The 18,021-nt window shown below is 45.6% G+C and overlaps 1 protein-coding gene across 2 annotated transcripts in view; it reads left to right on the top strand.

The window, feature by feature from the left end:
- The window catches only part of OS9 (OS9 endoplasmic reticulum lectin), a 29,835-nt gene extending 18,349 nt beyond the window's left edge, over positions 1–11,486 (top strand). The window contains exons 6-15 of one of the 2 annotated variants that reach the window (XM_029205502.1): positions 6,594–6,804; positions 6,915–7,019; positions 7,252–7,352; positions 7,554–7,605; positions 7,992–8,080; positions 8,282–8,557; positions 8,843–9,032; positions 9,964–10,128; positions 10,286–10,398; positions 10,713–11,486. In XM_029205502.1, coding sequence (XP_029061335.1) covers positions 6,594–6,804; positions 6,915–7,019; positions 7,252–7,352; positions 7,554–7,605; positions 7,992–8,080; positions 8,282–8,557; positions 8,843–9,032; positions 9,964–10,128; positions 10,286–10,398; positions 10,713–10,838 — 1,428 coding nt within the window. In that variant the 3' untranslated portion in view covers positions 10,839–11,486. The remainder of the gene's footprint in view (positions 1–6,593; positions 6,805–6,914; positions 7,020–7,251; positions 7,353–7,553; positions 7,606–7,991; positions 8,081–8,281; positions 8,558–8,842; positions 9,033–9,963; positions 10,129–10,285; positions 10,399–10,712) is intronic. The other variant, XM_029205503.1, reaches the window with a different exon arrangement.
- Positions 11,487–18,021: the final 6,535 nt, after the last annotated feature.

The raw sequence follows: 18,021 nt of genomic DNA on the forward strand, positions 1-18,021 counted from the left end.
AATTGCTGGATCATATGGTAATTCTATGTTTAACCTTTCGAGAAACTGCCAGACTGTTTCCAAAGCAGTAGCATCATTTTATAATCCCACAAGTGGTGTATGAGGGTTTCAGTTTCTCCACATCCCCATCAACACTTGTTTTTCATCTTTTTGCCTATAGCCTTCCTAGTAAGTATGAAACGGCATCTCATTGTGGTTTTGATTTGCATTTCCCTGATGGTTAACGACGTGGAGCATCTTTTCATGGGCTTATTAGCAATTTGTCTATCTTCTTTGGAGAAATATCTATTCAGATCTTTTGCCCATTTAAAAATTGCAGTGTCGTTTTATTATTGAGTTGTAAAATTTCTTTATATATTCTGGGTACAAGTCCCTTCTCAGATGTGTGATTTGCAAATATTTTCTCCCATTCTGTGGGTTTCCAGTTCACATTCTTGATGGTGTCCTTTGCAACACAAAGGCCTTTAATTTTGATGGATTCCAATTTATCTGTTTTTTGTTTTTGTTGTTACTTGTGCTTTTGATGTTGTATCCAACAAACGATTGCCAGGAAGACTTACACCTATGTTTCCTTCTAAGAGTTTTATAGTTTTACATGTAGGTCTTTGATCCAGTTGGATTTAATTTTTTGTATATGGTAGGAAGTAGGAGTCCAACTTCATTCTTTCGCTTGTAGATATCCAGTTGACCTAGCATCATTTGTTGAAAAGATAATTCCCACTGAATCATCTGGGTAACATTGTTGAAAATCAAATGATGATAACAGTGAAAATTAATTTCTGGACTCTCAATTCTGTTTTCTTGGTCTATATATTTATACTTATGTCAGTACCACAATGTCTTGATTATTGTAGCTTTGTAGCAAGTTTTGAAATCCATAAGTACAATTCGAAATCCAATCCTGTTCTTTTTTTTTCAAGATTGTTTTGGCTATGGGGAGTTCCTCGAATTTTCATATAAATTTTAGGAACAGTTTGTTAATTTCTGCAAAGAACGTGTCTGAAATTTTGATAGAGATTGCATTGAATCTGAAGATCAATTTGGGGAGTATTGTCATCTTAACAGTATTAAGTCTTGTAATCTGTGAACTTGGATGTCCTTCTGTTTGTCTTTAATTTCTTTCAGCAATGTTTTGTAGTTTTGGAAGTTTTTTTGTTTTGGTTTGGTTTTTTCCTGGGACATAGTGGGTGTTAAAGAATAGTTAGCTATTGGGGGTTTTTTGTTTTTTTGTTTTGGCTGCGTTGGGTCTTCATTGTGGTGCACAGGCTTCTCATTGTGGTGGCTTCTCTTGTTGCAGAGCATGGGCTCTAGGCACGTGGGCTTCAGTAGTTGCAGCACACAGGCTCAGTAGTTGCAGCGCAGGGGCTCTAGGGCGTGCGGGCTTCAGTAGTTGTGGCACACAGGCTTAGTTGCTCTGGGGCATGTGGGAATATTCCCCAACCAGGGATAGAACACATGTCCCCTGCATTGGCAGGCAGATTCTTAACCACTGCGCCACCAGGGAAGTCGTATTGTTTTTATATTATTATTTTTTAAAAATTGAAGTATAGTTGATTTAGGGAGTTCCCTGGCAGTCCAGTGGTTGACTCTGTGCTTCCAGTGCAGGGGGCACGGGTTTGATCCCTGGTCGGGGAACTAAGATCCTGCAAGCCACGTGGCAGAAAAAAAAAAAGTGTGAAGTCTAGTTGATTTAGTGTTTTGTAGTTTTCAGAATAATAGTTCTACACTTATTTTGCTACATTTATTCCCAATTACTTAATTCTTTTTGATGTTATTGCAAATGTAATTATTAATTTTATTTTTGGACTGTTCATTGCAGGTGTATAGATATACAGTTGATTCCTATATCCTATAACCTACTGAACTCATTTATTGTAATGGTTTTTTTTTTTTCCCTAGTAGACTCCTTAGGATTTTCTATATGCAAGATCAGGTCATCTTGTAAATAAAGATAGTTTTAGTTTTTCTAATCTAGATGCCTTTTATTTCATTTTCTTGCCTAATTGCCCTAGTCAGAACCTCCAGTATGATGTTGAATAGAAGTGGCATGAGCAGACATCCTTCTCTTGTTCCTGATCTCAGGGGGAAACCATTCAGTTTTTTACCATTAAGTATAGTGTTAGCTGTGGATTTTTCATAGATGCCTTTTTTTTTTTTTTAATAAATGGCTACTTTTTTTTTTTTTTTTTTGGCTGCATTGGGTCTTCATTGCTGTGCGCGGGCTTTCTCTAGTTGCAGCGAGCAGGGGCTACTCTTTGTTGAGGTGTGCAGGCTTATTGCGGTGGCTTCTCTTGTTGTGGAGCACGGGCTCTAGGCGCACGGGCTTCAGTAGTTGCAGCACACGGGCTCAGTAGTTGCAGCACGCGGGCCCTAGAGCGCACAGGCTTCAGTAGTTGTGGCTCGTGGGCTCTAGAGCGCAGGATCAGTAGTTGTGCTGCATGGGCTTAGCTGCTCCACGGCATGTGGGATCTTCCCGGACCAGGGATTAAACCCGTGTCCCCTGCATTGGCAGGCGGATTCTTAACCACTGTGCCACCAGGGAAGTCCTATAGATGCCTTTTATCTGATCGATGAAGTTCCCCTTTTCCTTGTTTGTTGAATGTTTTGATCATGAAGAGATATTGAATTTTGTCAAATGCTTTTTCTGTATCCATTGAGATAATCATGTGGTTTTTGTCCTTTAGTCTATTGATAGGATGTACTAATTAAATTAATTGATTTAAAAAATGTTAACCCAACCCTGTACTCCTGGAATAAATCCCACTTGGCCATGGTGTGTAATCCTTTTTATATGTTGTGGAATTCATTTAACTAGTTGAGGATTTGGGGGTTTATAATCATGAGAGATTTTGGCCTGTGGTTTCCTTTTTTTGATATCTTTATCTAGATTTGGTGTCAGGGTAATACTTGTCTCATAGAATGAGTTGGGAAGTATTCTCTCCTATTTTTTGAAGAGTTTGAGACTGGTTATTTTTATTTTTTGAATGTTTGATAGAATTCATCAGTAGACCCACCTGACCCAAGCTTTTCTATGTAGCTAGTGTTTTAATTACTAACTTAATCTCTTTACTTGTTACTGGTCTATTCAGATTGTCTATTTCTTCTTGAGTCAGTTTTGGTAGTTTGTGTCTTTCTAGAAATTTGTCCATTTCATCTGAGTTATCTGATTTGTTGGCATATAGGTGATCATCGTATTCCTTTACAATCCATTTTATATCTGTAAGGTTGGTAGTAATGTTCCTTCTTTCATTCTCAACTGTACTAATTTGAGTCTTTTTTTCTTGGTCAATCTAGTTAAAGTTTTGTCACTTTTATTTATCTTTTCAAAAATCAACTTCTAGTTTATTTTCTCTATTGCTTTTCTGTTCTCTATTTCATTCATTTCTGTTCTAATCCGTATTATTTCCTTCCCCCTGCTTGCTTTGGGTTTAGTTTGCTTTTCTTTTTCAGGTTGTGGGTTTGATATCTTTCTTCTTTTTTGTATTTTACAGGTAAAAATTTTCTTCTAAGCACTGCTTTAGCTGCATTCCATAAGTTTTGATATATTGTGTCTTCATTGTGTTTTCACTCATCTTAGTATTTTCTAATTTTCTTGTGATTTCTTCTTTGAGCCATTGGCTACTTAGGAGTATATTGTTTAATTTCCACATATCTATGAATTCCCCCAAATTCCTTTATATTATTGATTTCTAATATCATTCCATTGTGGTCAGAGAACATACTTTGCCCCTCCTTTCCTTTTTAAATTTATTTCATTGAAGTATACTGGATTTACAATGTTGTGTTAATTTCTGCTGTACAGCAAAGTGATTCAGTTATATATACATTCTTTTTCATAATTCTTTTCCATTGTGGTTTATCAAAAGATATTGAATATAGTTTCCTATACAGTAGGACCGTGTTGTTTATCCAGTCTATATATAATAGTTTGCATCTGCTAATCCCAAACTCCCAATCCTTCTCTCCTCCACCTCCCCTCCCCCTTGGCAATCACAAGTCTGTTCTTTATGTCTGTGAGTCTATTTCTGTTTCATAGATAAGTTCATTTGCATAATATTTTAGATTCATATGTGATATCATAATGTATTCGTCTTTCTCTTTCTGACTTACTTCACTTAATATGGTCATCTCTAGGTCCATCCATGTTGCTGCAAATGGCATTATTTCATCCTTTTTTACAGCTGAGTAGTATTCCATTGTACATGTGTACCACATCATCTTTATCCATTCATCCATCCTATTCATCCATTGATGGACATTTGTTTCCATGTCTTGGCTATTGTAAACAGTGCTGCTGTTAACATAGGGGTGCGTGTATCTTTTTGAATTATAGGAGAACATACTTTGTATGATTTAAGTTCTTAGCTCCTTGAACATATTTATAATGACTACTTTAAAATGTTTCTCTATTATAAAGCAGAAACTAACACACCATTGTAAAGCAATTATACTCCAATAAAGATGTTAAAAAAAATGTTTCTCTGTGAAATCTAACATCTGTGCCCTCTCACAGGCATGTTCTGTTGCCTGCTTTTTTCCCGTGTATGCGTCACACTGAACTGTTTCTTTGCATATCTCATAATTTTTTGTTGAAAACCAGACATTTTTGGTATTATATTGAAGCAAGTCTGAATACTGATTCTTGCCCTCCACCACAAGACTTGTTTTGGTTGTTTGCTTGTTTATTTCTTTAGTGACTTGGCTGGGCTATTTTAATGCAGTCTACTTCTCCTACAATATGAGGCCTCTGATGTCACGTCTCTGAGGGCACAGCCTTGGACGTGCACACAGTCACACGAGATGACGGTGGTTTCAGCAGGGCTCACTTTGTCTCTTTTGCTGATGTTACCCTGTCTGCCTCTGCTGGTCTCATGCCCAGCTGTTCTTACCCACTAATTGCCAGCTGATTGCTCTGTAGTTTGTTACATGTGGGGCATAAGTTGGTCCATAGTCTGATCCAATTAAATTTGGGCCCCTTTACAGGGGTTGGTTTTTTTGTTTGTTTTTTGTTTTCTTTGCGGTACGCGGGCCTCTCACTGTTGTGGCCTCTCGCGTTGCGGAGCACAGGCTCCGGACGCGCAGGCTCAGCGGCCATGGCTCACGGGCCCAGCCGCTCCGCGGCATGTGGGATCTTCCCGGACCGGGGCACGAACCCGTGTGCCCTGCATCGGCAGGCGGACTCTCAACCACTGCACCACCAGGGAAGTCCCCAGGGGTTGTTTTTGATGCTACCAGCTTCTTTAGTGCTTACCATCAAATTTTTCATTTTTTTGAATGTGCCCGGAGGCTTAAACTTCCCCATACTCTGTTTTACATGAAGTCAGTTCCTTTGGAAAGAGCTTTGGAGCTCTCTGTTCTTATGGATTGCCTCTCCCCTGGGCAGAATCTCTAAGCCCCTGCTCCGGAGCTGGTATCAGGGACAGTGATCCAGTTCTGTCAGAGTGACACTCCTGGGCAGGGGTAATAGCCTCTGGTCTTCTCAGTTTGCATCTCTGTTGTGAAACCTCTGCCCTTTTAGTGATCTGTGGTGGGATCAAGGCCCAATATTCTTGTCCTGCTGCACCTGAGGTAGAGCCTCTGTCCTATGAGTGGGACTGGGTGGAGGAAGTGAGTCCTCAATCTCTTGACCACATTCAACAGGAATTTATTCTCTGCAACTCAGAACTAGAGAGGACTGAGAAATATTGGTGGCCTGCCCCTCTGGTGAAATACCATATCCCTTGGCTGGATGCTGAGGGGATAGGAAGACCCGTTTTTTTGACCACACTCACCTGGAGTGGAGCATCTGTCTAAGTGAGCTGTGAAGTGGCGGTTGGGGGAAGAGAGGGAGGGAGCAGGTCATGGCCCAAGTACTACACACTTTCACTGTCCAAGATGTAGCAGATTTTCTTGAATAGATGTTTTTTAATTTGTTGTATGTCCTTAGGAAAATTTCCAGAGATTTTAAATGTGAATTTAAAAAAACTGTTCACCGGTAATGGAATTTCACTAAGCAGTGGGTCTGCAGAGCTCCTGCTGCTATTCAGAAGTGGGGCCTCCCTTCTACTTTTAATAGTTACTTTAGAAATTACAATGGTGTATGCTAAATTTATCAAAGGCTAACATTAATTGATATCTTTGTTTCTTTCTGAATAATACAAGGACCTTAGAACTGTTTGACGTTTTTTTTAAAATCATACACACACACACAAAGAATATATAGATTTCAAATACATATGAAAATATATATCAAATATGTAAAAGTATGTACATACTGTAATTATATAAAGCAATAACGTGAAACAAATCAGCTGGTTACCTACAGTTAAGCTGCCCAAGTTCAGTTCCTATTTTTACCACTTAGCAGCTAGTCAGCCTGGATAAGTCCCTCAACCACCTCAAACCTAAGTTTCTTGAGCCACAGAGTTGAGATACTAATACCTCCCTTACTGGGTTTCTGTGATAATTAAATGAGCTAATGCATGTAAAGTGCCATATGCACAATGTATGCACAGTGCCTGACAAACTGTAAGTGCTTAATAGAAGACCGCTGCTCTAAGAACTAACGGTAATTGTTGGTAATTACTATTTACTCACCCTCTCTGTCCTGGCAGTTCCTCTGTGACGAGGGCGCTGGTATTTCTGGGGACTACATTGATCGAGTGGATGAACCCTTGTCCTGCTCTTACGTGCTGACCATTCGGACTTCTCGGCTCTGCCCTCACCCTCTCCTCCGGCCCCCACCCAGTGCTGCTCCCCAGGCCATTCTCTGCCACCCTGCCCTGCAGCCTGAGGAGTACATGGCCTACATTCAGAGGCAAGCTGGTGAGTAATTAAAACGAGGAAGGAGAGACATGGGGAGGGACATGCAGAAGATGAAGTACTGAAGAGCTGAGAGGAATGTGTCCCTGTCCTGCCTACATGCTGTCTTTCAGTTGACTCAAAGCAGTACGGAGACAAAGCCATAGAGGGTCAGCAAGACCTGGACCCTCAAATATGGAGTGAAACCAAGCCGGGGGTGATGCCCCAAAAGAAAGCAGGTAGGCCTTTGTGTCACCTGTTCCATGAAACAGGTCTCCCGTTTCTTCCCTTCTCCAGCGTTACCGTCCTATACACCCAGGGGTGTCTTGTCCTTAACAGTCCTGACTGTTGGGGTGGGTGAAAAAGTACTATGGGCCCCAATCCCTTAGTAATAGAGAACGAACCCCATGCTATTTGCTCCCTTCTGTTTCTCCCCTCCTTTCAGGTTCTCCCTTGTTCTCTGTATTCCAGGCGCAAGCCTAGCCAAGGATGATGGTAAGGAATCAGATTTCTGGAAGATGCTTCACGAGCCAGAGGAACAGGTGCCAGAAACGGGGGAGGCACAGGCTGAGGTGAGAGCCAGCTTCCTAGCCATTTCTCTGATGAGGCTGAGCCTGGGTTTTGGGCTGGAGGGCCACTCAAGCTGAGGTCATTATGATGAGATGACCTCCATTTACCTAGGGATGGAAGCATTTACCCAGAGTCATTGCTTTAAGAGTATGGTTGGCATGCATAAGCCTGCGTACTTGACTCTGCCCTTTTCTTCTCATCAGGAGCAGGAACCAAACCTTGAGGCAACGGATCCAGCGCCAGGCTCCCACGATGGTGAGTGAACCCTCCTCGTCTCCTTTACCGCTTGAATGTATTTTCAGGTTCTGCAGGGGGCAGGTGGGGGGGTAGGGATAGAGCTAAAACACTGGGAGGGAGGTTGGGCAGCCAGGCCAGCAGCAGATTCCTTTTTATAGGAGTGCGTGAAAGAGCAGGGGACTTGGCAGCTTGTTAGCATCCTTCTCTCTCTCACCTGTGAGGCCCCCTTAGGCCACATGAGCGCTCTCTGGAGGGGTGTGTTGGGCCCTATCTCTCACACTGGACAGGTAGTTCCTGCAGGCAGGGACCGTGTCCTTCCTTGGCCTCCTCAATTCCTCTACTTAGGAAGTAAAAACAGAATTAATTTAAGACACAATGGGTCCGTTCCTATTCTTTCATCACAGATTTCCAGAACAACGTGCAGGTCAAAGTGATTCGGAGTCCGGCAGACTTGATTCGATTGATAGAGGAGCTGAAGGGTGGAACAAGAAAGGTATGGGCCCTGCTCCAGGGAGGGGTGGAACCTGCCTCCCTGCTGGGAGCATTCGGAAAACCACCCCGACCTGGGCCTGACCTCAACTTCCTTTACTCCTCCTGAGTCCCCCGGTACCACCTCCCTGTTTGTCTGCCCCCCACGTGTCTACAGAAACCCCAGCCATCTACCATCTCCCTCTTTCTCCCGATCCCCACCCAGGGGAAGCCAGACGCAGGCCAAGAGCAGCCTGGAGACGGTGCTGCAGAAGTCGCTCCCAGGGGACCGGAGGTGAAGGAAAAGCGTGATCCAGAACATGAGAACGAGGTGGAAGAAGAGGAGGACGATGAGGATGAAGAAGACGATGAGGATGAAAGGCAGTTGCTGGGAGAATTTGAGAAGGAACTGGAAGGGATACTGCTCCCGTCAGACCGAGACCGGCTCCGTGCGGAGGTGAAGGCTGGCATGGAGCGGGAGCTGGAGAACATCATCCAGGAGGTGAGTTCCACTCTCTCCACTCTTCCGCCGGCTGCTTCCGCAGCTGCCAGCGCCTGTGGGCGGGACAGGCCCAGGGACCGGAGGAGAACGGGGGCAGCACCTCGCCTGCCTGGGACATATGACCTGGCGCCCTGAACCGCTAGCTGCTTACTTAATTAAAAGGGGGGATGGTAGGGAAGGGGGTCAGAGAGAAGGATGAGACTCAGATACTACTCCTCCGTGGAGCATGGACTGCCCCTCACACTGCAGACCCTTGACTCTCCACCCCCACCTTGGGCCTCCCAGACAGAGAAAGAGCTGGACCCAGACGGGCTGAAGAAGGAGGCGGAGCGTGATCGGGCTATGCTGGCCCTGACATCCACTCTCAACAAACTCATCAAAAGGCTGGAGGAAAAACAGAGTCCAGAGCTGATGAAGAAGCACCGGAAAAGGAGGGTTGTCCCCCAGAAGCGTCCCCCATCCCCCCAGCCAGCAGGTGAGAACTGTCAGACAGGAAGGAGCAGCCAGGTCCATCATCTTCATCCCTTCTGAGAATGCTCACTCTCTCTCTCTTTCTGGGGTACTGTTCTCGCGCATGCCTTCTTCCCAACACCTCTGTCCCTTCGCCTGGTTACCTCCTAGTCGTCCTTTTGGGAAGCAGCTTTCGGAGGCCACAGGGCCTCTGGCTTGCTGGCGTGCCTGTTTGCCGGTTTGCTCCTGTACATCCAGTGCCATGCCTAGCACTTTGGCCGGCACCTCGTGGGTGATCAGTAGATATTAACCGAATGATGTGAGCCTGTGTGCGGAAGACCGCACGTCTGTGACAGGTGCTGCCTATCGATGGCTAGCACTGCGCAGGGAGCGGCCCCAGCTAGCAGGGTGTCAGTGGGGCAGCCCAGCTGCTCATAAGCCAGTTGCCTGGACAGACTCGAAGTTCCCTTCCTCTTGCGCCCCTTGTGTCCATTCCACGGGGCCTATGGGTGTGGAGACCAGGCATTCCAAATGGAATGTCCTAGTCTCAAACCTTCCATCCCACTATCTCTATTATAAACACTGAAATGTCTTTTGAGTCCCGACATTGTGGGGTGCCAAACCAGTTTTCCAACCTGCTTCTTAAAACAAACTTCTTTGCAGGCCCAGGTGGCCTGATTTTTGCTTCAGAAAACAGTCATTTTCCTGTAGGTGATGGGCAGAATTATCGGGTCGGGAGGGAAGAGAGGAGACTGCAGTTGGTGGAGGGAGATTTATGGGTTGCAGCGGGGTGGGATGATGGGCACTAGTTTATTCTGAGCACTGGCTCACATACATGTTCGAGATGGAATAACTGCCGAAACCAACTGATGGCTTAGGGAGAGGCGACCACCACAGCCCCTCACCCTGGAGTCACGGCTCTGCTTTGTGTCTCCCTGTGTGTCTCCCCCTCTAAGAGGAGGATCCTGAGCACAGAGTCCGGGTCCGGGTCACCAAGCTCCGTCACGGAGGCCCCAATCAGGATCTGACTGTCCTCGAGATGAAACGGGAAAACCCACAACTGAAACAAATCGAGGGGCTGGTGAAAGAGCTGCTGGAGAGGGAGGGACTCACAGCCGAAGGTGGGCCCTGGAGGGCGGGCTGGATTCAGAGCTGTTGGAAGGGCTTGCTGCCGAAGTGGAGGGGCTGGGAACCTCGGCCGGGGGCCCAGGGGCAGAGGACCTGTGCTGAAGCTCCCACCCCTCCTCTCTATTCACCGGCTGTCCCGATCCTTTCCAGGTAAAATTGAGATCAAAATTGTCCGACCGGGGACTGAAGGGACTGAGGAGGATGCGCGCTGGCTGACTGACGAGGACACGAAAAACCTCAAGGAGATTTTCTTCAATATCTTGGTGAGAGGCGCCCTGCCCGTGAGTCCTGGACCTCCAGCCTTCCCTGTCCCGCAACCAGCTGAGGTGCTGAGGGTGTGGTTGAGAATCCTCCAGGCACCTCCCAGCCTCGCCGCTGGCTCAGCCTCAGTTTCCTCATCCGTAAGACGAGGCTATTGGTTCTGGGCATCGGGCCCTCAGCCAGAGCCCCACGAGCCGTGTGTGCGCTGGCTCCTGCCTCCCCCATGCTTGCCCGCCCTCCCGGATCCTCCAGCGCCCGGGGCCTCCCTCGGCCTCCGCTCACCACCACCCCCCCCCCCCCCGTGCCCTCCCACCAGGTGCAGGGAGCTGAAGAGGCGCAGAAGGAGCGGCAGCGGCAGAAAGAGCTGGAGAGCAATTACCGCCGGGTGTGGGGCTCTCGGGGCGGGGAGGGCACGGGGGACCTGGATGAATTTGACTTCTGAGGCCACCGCCTTTGGCTCGCCACGGAGTCCAGAGTCTTCCTAGACTGGCCCTGCCTCCTTCCCCCCAAACCCCCGGGGTCCTGAGGCAAGACAACAGAGGAGAGCTGAGCTGTGAGCTGTGGACCTCGAGGCCCTCCTGGGGGTGTGGAGGGGCCTCGGGCTGAGCGCTGCTGCTACTGCTGAGAGCGCCCTCAAGACCTCCTAGGCCTGTGAGATTTGCTCTCCTGGGCTTCTCCCCATACCCGCGTCCTTTCCTCCCGGCTTCCCCCGTGTCGTCTCCCAGCTTGTGGGTTCCTTTGCCCTCCCTACCTAGAGCGTTGTGAGATCTTTTGAGTGGAATAGGGCAGGGGGAGCAAGAAGGGCGGGGCGGTCAGCAGGCCCCAAGAGGCACGCCCACCCCTGCCTCACACCTGTTCAGAGGGCCTTCCCCCTTCCCCCAGACTGGCTTGGGATGTCCTGCCCCTTTCCCTTTCCACACTGTTCCCTACAATCTGTGCTTCTGAGTTGAAGCACCTTCTCTCTGTTGCTGAGAAAATGGGAAGAAAGTTGCCCACCACCTCTAACACGATCCCATGAAAAGGGTAGGCTGCGAATCCACCCACCATGTTCTAGAACAATCAGGTTTCTAAATAAAGAAATGGACCATCACACCGTCAATCTTTTTTTTCTTTTGGGAGGGGGTAGGTGGGTTTGGGGCTCAGTAGGGAGGAGACTTGGTGCTCTCCTCAGGCTGGAGGGCACGCTCTCTGACCCCATTCTGTGCGCCACAGTCCCGGCAGTAGCAGTGGGGCTGGAGTATGCAGGAAGAGACCAGGACGGTGAAACAAAGCCTGCTGGCCTGGCCCTGACTGAAACACTTGCAGTGCTGGTGTCCCTTCTTTTCGTCATCTGTCCATTTCTGTCCCTTCTCTTCTCCCCCTTTATATCCCGAGAGCCACAAGGTACACACGGAGTTACCCCACCACAGGGGCCTCCTGCCAAGCTCTCCTACAGTGCTGCAGACTCCATCCCACTACCTGCCAGCCATACCACTTCATTTCCCAGAAAAGACATCTACCTTTGGCCATGCCCAGAGAGAGGGCTGCTGCCCACACAGGCCAGCTTCCTAGTATGCCAGTGGTAGGCAGGCCTGGTTAGGTGTCTCCATCTCTTCCTCGTTGCCAAGTGCAAATCTAGGTCCCCTGCTTCCCCCACTTTCTCCCCTTGCTCTGTCCGCATCTCTCAGGTGTGCAGCATTTTGCTGAAGACTCCGCTGACTCATGGGGTAAGGGATAGAGGGCATGGAACTCCCACGTCTCCAAAGGTGGAAAGAAGGATTCAGTTGCCGAAGGAAGCTGTATGAGGCTGACCCTTTTCTTGCTGAAAGCAGTCTTGTACTTATTGGGCCAGTTACGCTTAAATTGTTTTATTTAAAAATGCGAATAGGTAGGCTTCTGAAACCCTGCTTCCCAGATCCATTTGTGTATCTTGAGGAGAGAGACCTAAGACACTATCGCAAGGGCAGCCACAGTCAGAATGCTGGATCCAAATCCTCGCCCTCCACTTACTATTAGTAGGGCCTTGGACAAGCTGTTTTAACTTTTCCAGCGCTGTAGCCTCATGGGTAAACTGGGTAACTGTACTGGCCTTGGGTGGTTGTGAGGACTGAATGAGATAAGAGGGTGTGTTGTACTCTTAGCACAGTACCTGGCCCACAGGAGGTGTTCAATAACATAATAAACCAGCTGCTGAGTTCTGAAGAGACTAGATGGTACTTGGAGGCAAGAGTCATAGAAGGAATACCAAAAGCTGATCAGAAGCTATTTAGAATGGGAGAGTGGGGACAGGCTGGGGCAGGAGGGTTACCTTTGATTTGATAAGGGTAGAGCCTTAACAGCATCAGAAAATGGAGTTCTACAGTTAGACTTAATTGATAGCTTCAGGCCACTACATCCAAAAAATAAAAACAAAAAACAATACACATTCTTTTTAAGTGCACTTGGAACATTCTCTAGGATAGACCACATACTAGGACACAAAATAAGCCTCAGCAAATTTAAGAGGAAAGAAATTATTTCAAGTATCTTTTCTGACTACAATGGCATGAAACTAGAAATCAACCACAGAGAGAGAAACAAGAAAAAAACAATTACATGGAGATTAAACAACATGCTATTAAAAATACCAATGGGTCAATAATGAAATCAAAGAGGAAATTTAAAAATACCTTGAGACAAATGACAGTGAAGACACAACCATACAAAATCTATGGGATGCAGCAAAAGCAGTCCTTAGAGGGAAGTTCACAACTATACAGGCCTTCCTCAAAAAATAAGAAAAATCTCAAATAATCAACCTAACCTACCACTAAAAGAATTAGAAAAAGAAAGACAAACAAAACCTAAAGTCAGCAGAAGGAAGGAAATAATAAAGATCAGAGAGTAAATAAAATAGAAATTTAAAAAACAATAGAAAAAGTCAATAAAACCAAGAGCTAGTTCTTTGAAAGGGTAAACAAAATCGACAAACTTGTGGCCAGGCTCACTAAGAAGAAAACAGAGAGGACCCAAACAAAAAAATGAAAGATGAGAGATAACCAATACTGCAGAAATACAAAAAAAATAAGAGAATACTATAAACAATTATATACCAACAAGTTGGACAACCTAGATGGAAGGACAAATTTCTAGAAACATACATCCACCAAAACTGAATCAAAACGAAATAGATAATTTGAAGAAACCAATCCCTAAGTGAAACAGAATCTGTAATTTAAAAAACAAAACAAAACCCCCCCTTCAAACAAAAGTCCATGACCAGATGGCTTCACTGGGGGAATTCTACCAAACATACATAAGAAGAACTTGTACTGATCCTTCTCAAACTCTTCCAAAAGATTGAAGAGGAGGGAACAGTCCCAAAGTCATTCTATGAAGCCTCCACCACCCTGATACCAAAACCAAGGACACTACAAAAAGAGAAAATTACAGGCCAATATCTTTGAGGAACATATAAGCTAAAATTCTCAACAAAGTATTAGCAAACCGAATCCAACAACACATAAAAAAGATCATGCACCATAATCAAGTTGGATTCATCCCAAGGTCACAAGGATGGTTCAACATACACAATCAGTGTGATATACCACATCAACAAAAGAAAAGACAAAAACCATATGATCACCTCAATAGATGCAGAAAAAGCATCCGATAAAATTCAACATCCATTCATGATAAAAACCCTTACCACAGTAGGTATAGAGGGAACATATCTCAACATAATAAAAGCCATTTATGACAAATCCACAGCCAACATAATACTCAATGGTGAAAAGCTGAAACCCTTCCCGCTAAAATCTGGATGAAGACAAGGATGCCCACGCTCACCACTTCTATAGTATTGGAGGTCCTAGCCACAGCACTCAGACAAGGAAAAGAAATAAAAGGTATCCAAATTAGAAGGACAGAGGTAAAACTCATTTATGCAGATTACATTATACTATATATAGAAAACTCTAAAGACTCCACACAAAAACTACTAGAACTTGGCTTCCCTGGTGGCGCAGTGGTTGAGAGTCCGCCTGCTGATGCAGGGGACACGGGTTCGTGCCCCGGTCTGGGAAGATCCCACATGCCGCAGAGCGGCTGGGCCCGTGAGCCATGGCCGCTGAGCCTGCGTGTCTGGAGCCTGTGCTCCACAACGGGAGAGGCCACAACAGTGAGAGGCCCGTGTACCGCAAAGAAAACAAAAAACAAACAAAAAAACCAACCCCTTTTAAGATCATATCAAAAAAAAAAATACTTAGGAATAAACCTGACCAAGACTTAACATGCTGAGCACTATAAAACATTGATAAAGGAAAGTGAAGATGATTCAATGAAATGGAAATATAGCTCAAGCTCTTGGGTTGGAAGAATTAATAGTGTTAAAATGGCCATACTACCAAAGCAATCTACAGATTTAATGCAATCCCTATCAAATTACCCATGACATTTTTCACAGAACTGGAACAAGTAACCCTAAAATGTATATGGAACCATAAGAGAATTGCCAAAGCAATCCTGAGGAAAAAGAACAAATCTGGAGTCATAAACCTACCAGACTTCAGACAATACTACAAAGCTACAGTAATCAAAACAGCATGGTATTGGCACAAAAACAGACATATGCATCAATGGAACAGAACAGAGAGCCCAGAAATAAACCCATACACCTATGGTCAATTAATCTTTGACAAAGGAGGCAAGAATATACAATGGAGAAAAGACAGTCTCTTCAGAAGTGGTGTTAGGAAAGCTGGACAGCTGCATGTAAAACAATGAAGTTAGAACACTCCCTCACGCCATACACAAAAATAAACTCAAAATGGCTTAAAGACTTAAATATAAGCCATTACACCATAAAACTCCTAGAAGAGAACACAGTCAAAACATTCTCTGACATAAACCATAGAAATGTTTTCTTAGGTTATTCTCCCAAGGCAATAGAAATAAAAGCAAAAATAAAACAAACGGGACCTAATCAAACTTTGCACAGCAAAGGAAACCATAAACAAAACGGAGAGACAACCTATGGACTGGGAGAAAATATTTGCAAATGAGGCAACCAACAAGGGCTTAACTTCCAAAATACACAAACAGCTCATACAGCTCAATAAAAACAACAACAACAAAAAACCTGAATCAAAAAATGGGCAGAAGACTTAAATAACATTTCTCCAAAGAAGACATACGTATGGCCAATAGGCATATGAAAAGATGCTCAACATTGCTAATTATTAGAGAAATGCAACTCAAAACTAGAGTAAGGTATCACCTCACACCGGTCAGAATGGTCATCATTAAAAAAAGTCTACAAATAATAAATGCTGGAGAGGGTGTGGAGAAAAGGGAACCCTTCTATACTGTTGGTGGGAATGTATCTTGCGGCAGCCACTATGGAAAACAGTATGGAGGTTCCTTAAAAAACTAAAAATAGAGTTGCCATGTGATCCAGCATTCACACTCCTGAGCATATATCCAGAGAAAACTCTAATTCCAAAAGATACATGTACCCCAATGTTCATTGCAACACTATTTACAATAGCCAAGACATGGAAGCAACCTAAATGTCCATTGACAGATAAATGGATAAAGAAGATGTGGGATATGGGGCTTCCCTGGTGGCGCAGTGGTTGAGAATCTGCCTGTCAATGCAGGGGACACAGGTTCAAGCCCTGGTCCGGGAAGATCCCACATGCCGCGGAGCAACTAAGCCCATGCGCCACAACTACTGAGCCTGCGTGCGCGCCTAGAGCCAGTACTCTGCAACAAGAGAAGCCACCGCAATGAGAAGGAGCCCACGCACCATAGCTCGCCACAACTAGGGAAAGGCCGCGTGCAGCAACGAAGAGCCAACACAGCCAAAAATAAATTAATTAAAAAAAAAAAAAAGATGTGGGATATATACATATATATATGTATATATATATATATCTCAGAAAGAGAAAGACAAATATCATATATCACTTATGTATCTAAAATGTGATACAAATGAACTTACTTACAAAACAGAAACAGATACAAATGAACTTATTTACAAAACAGAAAACAAACTTATGGTTAACAGAGGAGAAAGTGGGTGGGGGAGGGATAAATTAGGAGTTTGGGATTAGCAGACAGAAACCACTATAAATAAAATAAACAACAATGTCCTACTGTATAGCACGGGGAACTAACTATATTCAATATCCTGTAATAAACTATAATGGAAAAGAATACAAAAAAGAATATATATATATACGTAACTGAATCACTTTGCTGTTTACCAGAAACTAACACAACACTGTAAATCAACTGTACTTCAATAGAAAATAAAAATAAATAAATAATCAAGAAAATAGAGTTCTAGAGACCTCACTAGATTTAATCATTGTACTTTCAATAATAAATTCCTTTTTACTTTCCTTTGGCTTCTGGTAAAACTCCCAGCTGTGCTAAGGCACACAAGAGGAGGGGAGCAGGGTGTCCGGCAGATGGTAACCAGGAGGGGGTGAGGAAGAGGGGATGGCGAATGGCAGCAGGAATCCAGGTGAGGACACCAAGGGGAGCTGGGAAGATGGCATGGATGTTAAGGGGCAGCAGCTCCCCTTCAGCTCCCAGGGAGTCCCCTTCTAGAGTCCTATTCAGCTACAGTCTGGAGGGCTCAGTGTTCTGTCACCCCACCCATGACCACCCTTCACATTTCCCACAGGCCAAGATGCAGCCCACGACAAAAAGAAGCCAGTGGAGTACTTAGTGTGGGGATTTGACCACCTTTCTCTGGTAGGAACCGAAAGGAACTTCCCGCTGGCCTGTGGTTCCCTGAGGTCATTTCATTCTCTCCAGGGTCCTTGTTTCCTCCCCATAGTCTCTCACACTCTTGAGCTTCTGAGGAAGGGAGGGAGCTTTTGCCACCAAGAAGGAAAGTGGGGATGGAGTCGGGGAGTCCAGGGTCTCTGATGAAAGAGGGGAGGGGTGGCTGGGTCTTCCAGTTGAGGCTTCTTTGCTACTTGCCTCTCTTCCTCTGGGAAGGTTTTGCCTTCCCAGACCATATGCCTGCATCTGCACCTGTTACTGCACCTGCAACTCTGAATCCACCTTTTCCTGGGTCAGGGTGCTGTGCTAGGTGGTCACCCAGCCTAGGGCCCTGTAGAACCCGGGCCTCCCATGTGAGTGGGATCTGGGCCTGTTCCTGCAACCAGCTCAGTGGTGCACCTGCAACTGAATGTCCCTCGTGGGGATGAGGGGTGCAGAGGGCCAGAACCAACCTTACCGGAGGACGCTGGGCCACAGACTGGTTTGTCAAGGTAGCTGACATGTGTGTGGCTTTGCCCAGCCCGTGCCGGCTGCTGGCCCACCGCCGCCCGCCCGCCCCCCCGCCGGTCCCTCTACCAGGTCAAATGCTTTCAGCTGCACACAAGGAACAGCGGGACTGCCTATATGCTGAACCACGAGATGCTGCAGCTCTTGGCAGCTGCGCTGGCCTCAGGCTGCTGTGTCCTTGCAGTCCTGTGCATGACATGGGGGTGGGCAAATGTCTGCCTCAGCTGAACATGGAGTTTGTGACACCAGGGACATCTGTGATTGGGAGACCTTCCATCCCTTCCCTCCCTGCCAGGAGAGGGACCCCTACAATAAAGCTCTACTACTGGTACCAGGTGCTCAAAGTGGGTAGGCTGGCCTGG

This window comes from Monodon monoceros, unplaced genomic scaffold (genome assembly GCF_005190385.1).
Source record: "Monodon monoceros isolate NGI ecotype Baffin Bay Population unplaced genomic scaffold, NGI_Narwhal_1 Super_Scaffold_6, whole genome shotgun sequence".
Lineage (NCBI taxonomy): Eukaryota > Metazoa > Chordata > Mammalia > Artiodactyla > Monodontidae > Monodon > Monodon monoceros.